We start from the raw sequence: 12,263 nt of genomic DNA, 5'->3' as shown, positions 1-12,263 counted from the left end.
CAAACAGGAAGGGATATGTTTGTGGCAGTTTAATTAAATCCACTGATTGTTGGCTTGGTTGGGGGGCCATTTTGTATACCAAAAAATTAGAAATGCAAAACTACAGATTCTTAACTGTTGAAGAAGAAAAGACTCTGGTCACAAAACATATAGAAATTCATAATACTGATGTATTCTGTTCAAAGGTAAAAAAAATTGGTAAATAGAAAAGATAGCTACTGAATTATGTTTCATTAAAGTGTGTTGTGCAATGTAGGTTAAGTAGTTTAGAAAGTAACAGCCAGGCCTGCATGGCATGATGGCACAGTGGTTAGCACTGTTGCCTCACAGCACCAAGGACCCGGGTTCAGTTCTGGCCTCAGGTGATTGTCTGTATGGAATTTGCACATTCTCTCCATGTCTGTGTGGATTTTCTCCAGGTGCTCCGGCTTCCTCCCACAGTCAAAAATGTGCAGGTTAGTTTGATTGGCTATGCAAAATTGCCCCTTAATGTTGGGTGGATTGATAAATACATGGAGTTATAGGGATAGCGCCTGGGTGGGATTGTTGTTGGTGCAGGCATGAATGGATGGCCTCCTTCTACACTGTAGAAATTCTATGATTCTGACGGTAACGCCCATTAGATTCAACAGTCCTGATGCGAAAAAATTATGAATGGTTCCAAATACTTGCTCATTCAATTAAACTCCAACAAACTAATCAGTATTTTGTTTCTTGAGAAGAGATCTGAAGATTAGGAGCAGAACATACACAAGAATTTTATTTTTTTAGTTTCTGGAGGAGAGGGGAACAGCTGAGGCTTTGGATTATGTGGTAGAGGAGGGGAGCAGGTTGATGAAGCCATTGTGATCACTGTATAACCCCTTTCTGGCTTAGATCAAGGCTGGGGAACTGATCAGTTTTAAGCCAAACGATGGCACTCTAAGAGCCTGTTTTACCATTTTGATTCTAAGTGCTGGACAGACTTGAAACTGGGAGTGTTTCAGATCCAACTTTTAGACCAGTTCTCAGGCTCCCCCGTACGCACTCTGCCTGAAAAAATATCAGCAATTCTGAATCGCGCTGCACAAGCCTGTGGGTGAGGCTTAACGTGTCTGAAATTCTGCAACTCCAATCGGCACCTCTAGCTGCGCATGCGCAGTAAAGAAAAGATAGAATGCAGCTCCCCTACCACCTCCCTCCCAAGCTGCATAATGCCTCCCCCGGCCCCACAGACATTGCCCCACCTCCACAACATCACTGACCCCTTTATCCCCCCAACCCTTTGGCCACTTAGACCGATCATGCCCCCCACCGATCTCAGGCAGAGTGGCAGCAGATCCTCCTTCCCCCTCACTGATCACAGGCACCCACATCCCCGAACAAATAAAAACAAATCTTCTCGAGCTTGATCTCTTACCCCACTCTAAAGCCCTTTCTGCTTTCCCATGTAGCTCACAAGACACTCGGCCCAGCCTGATCCCAACAATATGACACTCACTTTCACTATTACTGATGTAAGTGATCCATGAACCAGAATCCCCACTCTCACACCAGTCTTTGAGCCACACGTTCACCTTACCAACCTTATTTGCTCTATGCTAGTTTGCACGTGGCTCAGATAATCCACAGATTATCACCTTTTCAGGTTCTGCTTCTGAATTTGGTGCCTAGCTCTTCATACTGACTATGCAGAACCTCATTTTTTTTTGTCCTGCTTATGTTGTTGATAACTACATATATCAAAGAGAACTGAATTCCTTCCCTCCTGCTAAGTTTTTCCTCTAGCCTTGAGTAAATGTCCCAAACTGGGGCACTGGGTGGGCAACACAGCCATTTGGGCTCTTTCCATTTGCTGCAGAGAACAGCATCTATCCCCCTCACTAAACTGTCGCCTACTGCCACCACATAATGTTTTGCTCCGCCCAGTGACTGACTTCCTGTAACGTGGTGCCATGGCCAGTCTGCTATTGCACCTTGTACATCTTGCTTTCCTCCACCTCAAACTTGTTTGATGATTGCAAAGTCCGAGGTTCTTCCACTGCTGTCTGCTGTGGTCCCTTGACCTGCCTCATTCATGGTCGAGTCTCCTTGTCCTTCACTTCTGTTCAGAACAAGACGTCAGTGTGACACTGGAACAGAGTGTTGAGGTATTTGTCCCTCTCCCTGATGTTGCACAGTGTCTGCAGTTCAGTTTCCAGATCAATAATCTTGATTCAGAATTCCTCTAGCTGCTTACACTTTCTGTAGACATTTTGTCCTGGGTCACTTTGGCATCTAGCAGCTCTCACATTCTATAAGAACGTAAGAACATAAGAAATAGGAGCAGGAGTAGGCCATCCAGCCCTTCGAGCCTGCCCCGCCATTCAATAAGATCATGGCTGATCTGTCGCTGCTCAGTTCCACTTTCCCGCCCTCTCCCCATAACCCTTAATCCCCTCTCCTATCAAAAACCCATCAACCCGCGTCTTAAAAATATTTAGCGAGGCAGCCTCCACCACTTCAACGGGCAGAGAATTCCAGAGATTCACCACCCTTTGAGTGAAGAAGTTCCTCCTCAACTCCGTTCTAAACCGCCCCCCTTTTATCTTGAGGCTGTGCCCCCTAGTCCTATTGTCTTTTTTGAGCGGGAAGAGTCTTTCCACCTCTATCCTATCCATCCCATTCATCATCTTGTACGTCTCAATGAGATCTCCTCTCATTCTTCTAAACTCTAACGAGTACAAGCCCAGTTTATTCAGCCTCTCCTCATAGCTCAACCCCCTCAACTCCGGTATCAGCCTAGTAAACCTCCTCTGCACTCCCTCCAAGGCCAAAATATCTTTGCGCAGGTGCGGCGCCCAAAACTGCACACAGTACTCCAGCTGCGGCCTCACCAATGCCCTATACAGCTGCAGCAAGACCTCCCTACTTTTATATTCAATCCCTTTCGCTATGAAGGCCAGCATCCCATTCGCCTTCCTGACCACCTGCTGCACCTGCAAGCTGGGTTTTTGCGACTCATGCACAAGGACCCCGAGGTCCCTCTGCACCGTTGCCTGCTGCAGTTTTTCGCCTCGTAAGTAATAGTCCTTCCTACCATTTTTCCTACCAAAGTGGACCACCTCACACTTGCCAACATTAAATTCCATTTGCCATTTCCTGGCCCATTCGCCCAGCCTATCTAGATCCTTCTGCAGACTCTCCACACCCTCCGCACAATTTGCCGTTCCCCCAATCTTGGTGTCATCAGCAAATTTCGACACTCTACACTCGGTTCCCTCCTCCAGATCATCTATATAAATGGTAAAAAGCTGAGGCCCCAGCACCGACCCCTGGGGCACTCCACTAGTCACCATCCGCCAATCCGAATAGCACCCGTTGACCCCCACTCTCTGCCTCCTATTTGACAACCAATCCTCTATCCACGCTAACACCCTACCCCCAACTCCATGTCTCTCGACCTTCTGCAATAACCTCTTGTGAGGCACTTTGTCAAACGCTTTCTGAAAATCTAGAAAGACCACATCCACCGGCTCTCCTCTATCCACCGCCCTAGACACATCTTCATAGAACTCCAGTAAATTTGTCAGACTTGCAACATAACACCTGTACCACCATTGTTACTTGTGTTATTTAGTTAATTTTGTTTAATTGCTTTCTTAATTAACTTGGAATAATTGCTACATATGTTGTCATTTACTGTGCTTATTAAAACTAAGTACCACCTGCAACTAAAAGTTATATGTTTCCTAATTACACTGATATATGTTTCAGGTATTTATTTTGTTTGTTTTTTTAATTATACAGAAGTGTTTTAGATATTTTGTTGAACTTATTTACATTTATCTTATTTTAATTAGTAAACGCTACTGCTGCAATAATCTTTACCACTACTTTACAACACCTTATTATGAAGAAAACCTTGGATACCAAAAATTGTAGCAGCATTTAAATATAAATTAACAAAATAAGTAAATATTGTGTAACCAAACGCTTACCTAATTCCCTAAAACATCACGCTTTATTTTCTCCAAATCTGGATGTCAACTGAGACCGAGCAGCAGCACTGCATCCAGCTCCTTATCCCTCCAATTCCGCTCTGTCTCACTCCTCATCTCCACGATTCTGTTCTCAGTCTGGCCCCTTATCCTTTTGCTCTGTGCTAAGTCTCGCTCCTTACCCTCCCCATTTCTGCTCTCAGTCTCGCTCCTCATCCTTCTTGCTCCACTTTCAGTCTCGCTCTTTATCCTCCCGGATCAGCTCTCAATCTGACTCTTTATCCTCTTGGCTCTGCCCTCAGCTGTGCTCCAAACCGTGCTCTCAACCTCATCCTCGACCTTGCTCTTTCACTCACTCCAATCCAATCCAAAATTCAATTCAGTGTTTATGCATCTGCTTTTATGATATTTAATTAAATTGGACTTGTTAAACATAGGTTGAAAAATAAATAAATATTAGGTTATTGAAATCTGTTTTGAATTATTATAACTGTTTCCTCTGAATTGGAAAGTTTGAGCTCCCAGTCTATTTGGCATTTCCAGTAAAGTATTGAAAGTGTTCTTTGTTGTTGGAGGTTGTCAACTTTCAACTGAGATGCTGAACCCAGATCCTGTTTGCGGTTTCCAGATTTCTGGCTGACATTATTCCCTCAATCAGAGCCACCATTACCAGAACCTGCTGCCATTCATCATCTTTTCAGTTGTGTGATTTTGTTCACACAATAATTTGTGCATCAGATGTAATTAATTTGTTTGGGAAGTGCTTTATAATGTTTCAGGCAGACATGATGAGAATTTCTGCAAGTCCTTTTGCTTTTGAATAATTAGCCGCTTACAGCTTACTAAAGGTTGGGTATATTTTATTTTTTCTTGTGCTAGGATGAGGTCATTGCAGTCTCCAAAAGGATAATTATCCGGCTACAAGATTTGGCAAAGTGGGTGTGCACTGAGAGTTCACAATGGGCTACAAACGCCAAGGAAGCCAAATCCAGCACTATCAGTTTGGACAGCAGTGGCTGCGAGGAGAACCCTGAGCTGAATGTCAGACCACCTTCACGCTGCTGCCACCCCTCAAACAATGTGGAAAATGAATCTGAAAGTTCAGGTGAGGATTCTTCTAGTGAGCATGTGAGCTGAATTTGTAAAGGATCTTAATGAAGGGCTAAAGCAGTGACCAGGTCCGTGTCGCTCCCATTTTTCTCTCCCGCCTTTATGAATCACGTAATGATGATTTTTCTCCTGGATCACCCACTTTTACAAACCACAATTTGATTTCGGTAGCAGTAGAAAGTGGGACTGAGCATGGTGTGGTCATACTATTGATCACAATTGCCCATTTTGGATGTGATGGCCCAATTGTTAGTACGGCTGCTTCACAGCACCAGGAACCCAGGTTCAATTCTGGCCTTGGTTGACTGTGTGTAGACTTTGCTCATTCTCCCCCTATCTGCGTGGGTTTCCTTCACTTGTTCCAGTTTCCTCATACAGTACAAAAATTGCAGGTTAAGTGGATTGGCCATCAATTCCCTGATTTGAGTCCTTCACTGAAGCTGCCTCTGGCCCAGCTCGCCTGGCGCATCAGTAAAACCTGCTAAGGTCTGGATCACATTGTCATAAAGTCCTTTCACTAAAAAAGTGTTCAAAAAAACCAACAAAATGAAGTAACTGGGAGACAGGGAGGTGTAATGTATCAGACCATGGCCTCCCTTTGGGGTTAGCCCACATTTCACAAAATCAAAAATCAATGTGAACGTTGCTGCAGTTAGTTGAAGCATTTTGCCTTGTCCCATTTTCAGAGTGGTACATAATGGATGTATGTTCAGGAAACTGGCTGGTAAATGGACCATCATGGACATACATGCATTTTCACCTGGAATTATTAAATCCTACAGGAATGTACTTGTGACAGCAGCCAAGGTTAATCAAGTGCTTATTCATTAGTTGCATCCTTGCCTGTAATATTAGCTAATCAAGACACTTACCTTGATACAAATCCAGCAATTGCTAAGTTTTAAAGTGGTGAAATAATGAGGTAATGGTGAGTACTGAAACTAACGTTTATAGGACTCTGGATTTCAATAATCTAACCTTGTAAATGCTGTGCTTCAGAGTCATACAGCTGGAATATACTCCTTAAGTGAATAGGTAGACTCAAGAGCAGCTTCTTCCCTGCTGCCATCAGATTTTTGAATGGACCTACCTCACATTAAGTTGGTTTTTCTCTACATCCTAGCTATGACTATAACACTACATTTCCTTACCTTCCCTATGTACAGTGTGCTTTGTATAGCATTCAAGAAACAATACTTTTCACTGTATACTAATACATGTGACAATAATAAATCGAATCAAAGACTATATTTTGGTTCACTGCTATAAAACTGGTTCTGCATACATAGTGAGAGCTTGAAAGGAGTACAGGTCAGTCATGGAGCTGCCAGATTCTCAGTCTGAGAATTCCTTGCTGGTTCTCACTTTCTCCCCTCCCCAAGCAGCATAGATAGAAAATGTATACCATAGTTCTGTAATTTTTACTACCAGTACGGTGAGGAGACTGGCCCTAAGTCAGCTTGAATGGGGATTGAACACTGTGATATTGGTACTAATCTGATGCACATGCTAGCCATCCAGCTAACTGGTTCCTCAGTGATGTGTAGAGGAACTTGAACATTGAGCTGTTTCAATAGTCTTTGTGATGTTTAAGGAAGAAGTCTGCAGTATATTGATGAGTTTGGTCAGGGAATGTCTACAAACCAAGAAGGACGAGCTTGGTCCTGACCTGTCCATTGATTGTGCACAGTGAATATTTTTTAAAGCCCCAGTGCTTTTGCTGAGGGCCTTGTGGGATTATAAAATATCCCAGCAGCAGGTGATAGATATCCTGTGGTGTAACTAATGTCAATGCTTTTGTATGAATCATCCAGATTATTTTTATCTGGCCTGTACTTTTCAGTGACAACAAAACTGTTAGTGTCATCATCATGATTCCTCAAACTGACAGCATTTACAGGAACCTGTACATGCAGTTAAATGTGAAAATCCAGATTTTTTTTGTGTCTCCATTGGATAAACTGTTGAAGACCTCGTCCCTCCCTCCACCCCCCAAAATCACTGAATTATTGCAAACCCGACCTTTTACGCTGTTAAGGCTTGCTGTAAATGGCCTTGAAGAAGTCAAACCTTGTTAGATGAGATGTGACTCTGATTTTTAAAATTGAACAGAGTCACTGCTGAATAGTCCTACTGACCCTGAAAAGAACTAGTTTATGTTTGTGGAATCCCATTGTGATGAAATCTCAATTTTCATAGTTTTTAAAACATTTTTTATAATCTTTGCAGTTTTTACCTTAATCCCAAGACATCTCTCTGCCTGATCATTCATTTTTTTTCTCTCTATAATTGAAGTGATTGGAAAATCACTGCATTTTATTTCCTTGTTTGCTTTCTGTGAGAATACATTAAAAATTATTGGCTGAGTATCCCGCGTGATGATATCGCTTGTTGAATGGATGGAAATCACCTTAACTTGACTTCAGATTCAAACTGATGTTGAGGAAGGAGAAATCCATGCCAGAGTGTGGTAGATTTTTGTGAATGGCTTTTTTCAAGGTGAGTGCTATAGCTTTGCTACTGGACCCATTTTCCAGGTTAATTTCTTTTTAAAAAAAGTTTTTCTTGGGTGAGCAGATATGTAGACCGATTACAAATCTAACTACATGATCTGAATAAGCCATAGTTCGTTTCCCAGAAGAAAAGGGAGCGCTGTTTCTACAGAAGAATACCCCATTAAGCTGAGTATAATCATTTGCAATTGGTGGTTTAAGGGAGATTCAAAGTTTTTATCACTGTTTTCCAATTTCAGTTCTCCAAGATAATCATAAAACACTAAATGAGTTGGGAATTAGAAATAAATGCTTCACACAAAGGACAGAATGACCAATTCTTTGCTACAATTATGTGTAACCTCTTGCACAAGGGATTTAAACACTGCTTGAAAAGGGGGATATTAAAGAGACTTGTTGAGATTTGGATGTCTGATCTGTTACAGTGGTGGAAGTAGAATATGTGATAGCTTTTAACACAAAAAGTAGATAAATTGAAAAAGAAATTTTAACAGGCAGGGGATTGAAAGTATGCATACCGTTGTAGGTTGATAGCAAGAGGATTAAATAGCCTCCTTCTGAGATGTAAACTTATATAATTCTATGCAAGGAGAAGTGAGCATTTGAGCAGGATTGGACTCAGGAGACTCAGAAAAAAAGTTATCATTCCAGATTTCATGGAGTGTTTCCATACTGTTCTAAGTTCCTGCCCATTTGCACTTAAAGGAGCTTGACACATGATGGTTGAACAAAACTGTTCCATAATCACATTAACCTTACCTTTACCTATGCAGTTTTGATATTGAATCCAGTGTGGTATTTTTCCTTGTATCGCATTAAAAGAGTAACTCACTATCTTTGTCCTAACCTTCGCACTTCCATGAAATTCCTGTGATTATCACATCATAATCCCTACACTTTCTTACTTGCCCAAACAGCTCACCAGTACTTCTTGAGCAGGCAATCAAATAAAATGACAAATATTACTTAAGGACCATGCTATTAATACCCACCTTTATTGCTTCAGCTTCCACCCATTCCTTCCTGTTCTTATAGTCCCTTAATAACCTAGGCACAGGTGTGGTATTGTTAATAAGCCTACTAGTGAAACATTCCATCTCTGTTGGCACCATCTCCTGTTCATTTTCAGATTGCAGCTATCTTCAATAGTTTCACCAGATTCCTTTACCTGTAATCACAATGTTTGTTCTCCTTGTTTATTTGTGCTGTTACCAAATTGATCCTGAGACTGCCACCTGGTCTTAATCTTTCATCCTTTTTTTTCTCCCCTCTCTGAGAATATACCTGGGATATTTCTCCTCCACTTTGCTCAAATGGCCATTCACTCCAACTATTTGAATGCCAGCTGGTTATTTGGCCGAGGGAGGCACTTGGTGGCGATGATTACTACCCCAGTCAGATATTCAAATGCCATACTTCCTGTGGGCAATGCTGGATGATAGTCAGAAATACCAAACCTGACATTTTCCTGCTGTCTAATGTTGAGACACTAAAGCTGACTATTACACCAATACCGTTGATGCTGCCTGAGATAAATTAACTCGGCACAGAGCAGGGATGGAATGTGGCACCTCTTTGATTTGTACAGTTGCTGCTTTAACTAGCTGACTAATTGGAGAGCTATTTTAGTTTATTAAAGTATTTGCATCCAGTTTCTTTTTGTTTTCATTCATTGCATTTCAATAATGATGCCTTTCACTACTTTGGTATGACCCAAAGCATGTTAAAGCGAGGAAATTCTTTTTATTTTGATGTGTGGTTACTGTTGTGATGTAATAAGCCAGTCAGCCAATTTGCGAACAGCATTGAGGTAATGATCAGATATTTTGTATATACAACCTGCTTTGTTTGTTCTATCACCTTTTATGCCTTTTTTAACAAACTAAGCATTTTACTTGTCAATTCTACTCTACTTTATGGATCCCGCTTTTAGGGGCGTCGGTGGCCCCCACCTTTCCACCCTCTTCTCGGTGGCCCCCACCTCCCTTCTCGGTGGCCCCCACCCTCCCAGTAGTGGCAGTAAGTTTGAAAATAGCCAAATACTCTCACCAGAAAATGACAGTGTCATCTGGCCTGGTGAATCTCTTTGTTGCTTTAATTTGCAATGCCCATTAGGAGTGTATAATCCCTGGATAGACTCCCAAGCAGCAGCAGCTAGGGTAGGCAATTTGTTAACCATAGTAGGTGTTGAGAATGTATTTCAACAACTTAATCTTGTTAGGGATAGTTTATTAATTTGTATTCATCTCTGTACCCGACCATTTCACTGTTCTTAATTCCTGCAGCTCTAATGTCTTTCTCTTGCATGTTCCCTAATATCTTGGCTCTCCTCTTCATCTTCCCTTCCCCACCAGAATTTGGCTAATATGTATCCCGTATACTGTTTGTATTTCATTTTTGGATTACTGTTGCTGTGTTTTACACAAATTCTATCTCTCAATGAGGATTTATTGTCTGTTCTCATGCTAGGCTGGTAGATGCTGCAATGCATTATAGCGATGTTGGGGTTGGAAAGTTTGGCATGTATTTAATAGGGTGAGTTTGAAATAGAGGTGCATACGTCAAGTGTGTGAGCAACTTTGTGTGTGCTGGGTGCACAGGGAGAGTGGAGCTACTTGCTTTCACAAGGTGTTTTTGGGAAGAATGCAAAACTTGGGGACAGTTTTCACTATTGGCTGGCCAGACATTTATTTGTTGGAACAGATTACTTGTTTATTGTTGAACCCACTTGATTTCATCCCATTGAACTCACAAGAGATGAAAATTGGACAGATTTTACTATGGGTGATGATCAGCCCTATCAAACTACTCTGCCCTTTATGAAGTGAAAGATCCCCCCATGTATTTTTAAGCAGGGGAAGGTATGTGGCCATGGTTGTTTGAAATGAATCAAAACAGATAGCAAAGGCTTAGCTTCCCATCCTACGCTTCACAGGACTGACCCCTGGACAGGCCACTGCAATAGCAGTGATATTCATGGGAACTTTGTCTTGCAAATTGGATCATTTTTCACATCTACTATAGTGACACAATGCATGAGGTAATCAATAAACTGCCTATATCTATTCAGACTAAAGCAGAGTTCATTTACATGTGATGAATTGGTGCAGGCAAGTCTTTGATGATACCAACGTAACTTCTTTGTGCTCTAGGATTTAAAGATGATCGACCACGAGTTAAAATATTAAGCTATCCCCAGTACTGTCGCTATCGGGCTATAAGGAAGAGAATTCAGAAAGCGTCTGCTGACTGTGTCAGTGAAGCACAGCTATTGGCTCTTGGAGGGATCCTTTTGGTTAACCAGAACACCAAGATCCTTTACTGTCGTGAAACCTTTGAACACCCAACGCTAGGGGATAACAAATCCATATGTGATGAGTTTGGTGAGTCCTGAAAGTTTGCCATCTCCTTGTCTGTTCCTTTGCTTTTGTTTTAAACTGGTAGTTCAGCACTTTTTTGTTCTGTGATGTGAATTAAAGCCTCGCTTTCTGATGTGGATTTGCCCGTCTTCGGTTGAAATCTTAAGAGGGGAGTCTTACCAAAAAATGGCAAATGTGTTGTTTTTGGTGAAAAAAAAAGCTAGCATGTCTGTCTCCAGATTCTACCATGCTGTACAAAAAATAAAGGGGGGGGGGTGTTTCATGCCATAAAGCAGTGGGTGGAGTTTCAACTTGCCAGCAAAGTCTAGCTGCACAGAGATTGGGGTGTCATCTTTAACGGGTGCCCCAGTCAGAGCATGTATTAATTCCACCCCCCAACCTGCCAGGGAAGTATTGTCAGCAGCCACCACCACCACCAACACAGCCACCCCGCCCCCCACCCCCCCCAATCATGTGGATGGCGAATGTGGGCTCAAGATCTCACCTATTTCTTGAAATCGGGCACTTGAGCCTCCAATTCCAGGCTCAATCACATGTCAAAGGAAGCACTGATCACAAGGACATAGGGAATGTTTTAAAAAAAGTTGACCAAGCATGTTCTGGACATTCCATGGATTGATTAACTCGCTTTCTGTCCCTTTAATTTTCATCCTAGCAAGACTGGCAACACACCAGGGTTTTTGTGACCAATGTCACTTCTTTCTTGAGTCTGTAGGTAATTTACTTCAGTGCTGAACCCTTTTAACATTTATTACAGAGCTGTGACAATTTAAATGGACAAATTTTGTGAGTGCATGCACAGGAACTTTCAGGTTTTTTTGCACAGCTATGCAGTTTGCATGGAACATTGCTTGTGACCACAGTTACTAAGCAGCTATTGATAGCAGACATGTGATAACTTGGTATAACTATTAAAGTGCCTTCACAAATTTTGTGGATATATAGTATGTCTGGCATCATCGCTAGTAGAAAATAACAGACAGCCCAGATGCAATTATACAACTAACAACTATGTGAAAAAATGTAGAGAACAAATGAACTTGCACTTTTTTGCCGCAAAACATGGAATTGTAACAAATGTATCTTTTGTGTTATCAACTCCTGTGTTTCTATCTTACCAAGAATCATTCAATAGGATGAACATAGAGGGAACTTGACACAAAATTAAATTTTGGTGTGCTTTAAACATTCAGGCTTTAAAGTTAGTTGGCTTTTCTTCCATTCGTCCACTATAACTTCAGTGGAAGAGCCACAGAAATACTTTGTGCTTTCTTGTGGCGTTTTCCCAGTTTTTTAAACTG

At 41.8% G+C, this 12,263-nt stretch overlaps 1 protein-coding gene across 1 annotated transcript in view; it reads left to right on the top strand.

Annotated features, from left to right (window-relative positions):
- The window catches only part of LOC145351923 (uncharacterized), a 92,454-nt gene that overhangs the window by 22,553 nt on the left and 57,638 nt on the right, over nucleotides 1-12,263 (top strand). The window contains exons 3-4 of the mRNA XM_080201714.1: nucleotides 4,839-5,064; nucleotides 10,735-10,965. Of these exons, the coding sequence (XP_080057840.1) occupies nucleotides 4,839-5,064; nucleotides 10,735-10,965 (457 nt within the window). The remainder of the gene's footprint in view (nucleotides 1-4,838; nucleotides 5,065-10,734; nucleotides 10,966-12,263) is intronic.

This window comes from Carcharhinus amblyrhynchos, chromosome 13 (assembly GCF_965287045.1).
Source record: "Carcharhinus amblyrhynchos chromosome 13, sCarAmb.v2.hapA, whole genome shotgun sequence".
NCBI lineage: Eukaryota > Metazoa > Chordata > Chondrichthyes > Carcharhiniformes > Carcharhinidae > Carcharhinus > Carcharhinus amblyrhynchos.
Note: the sequence above shows the minus strand (reverse complement) of the source record. Positions and strands in the feature narration are given on the sequence as shown.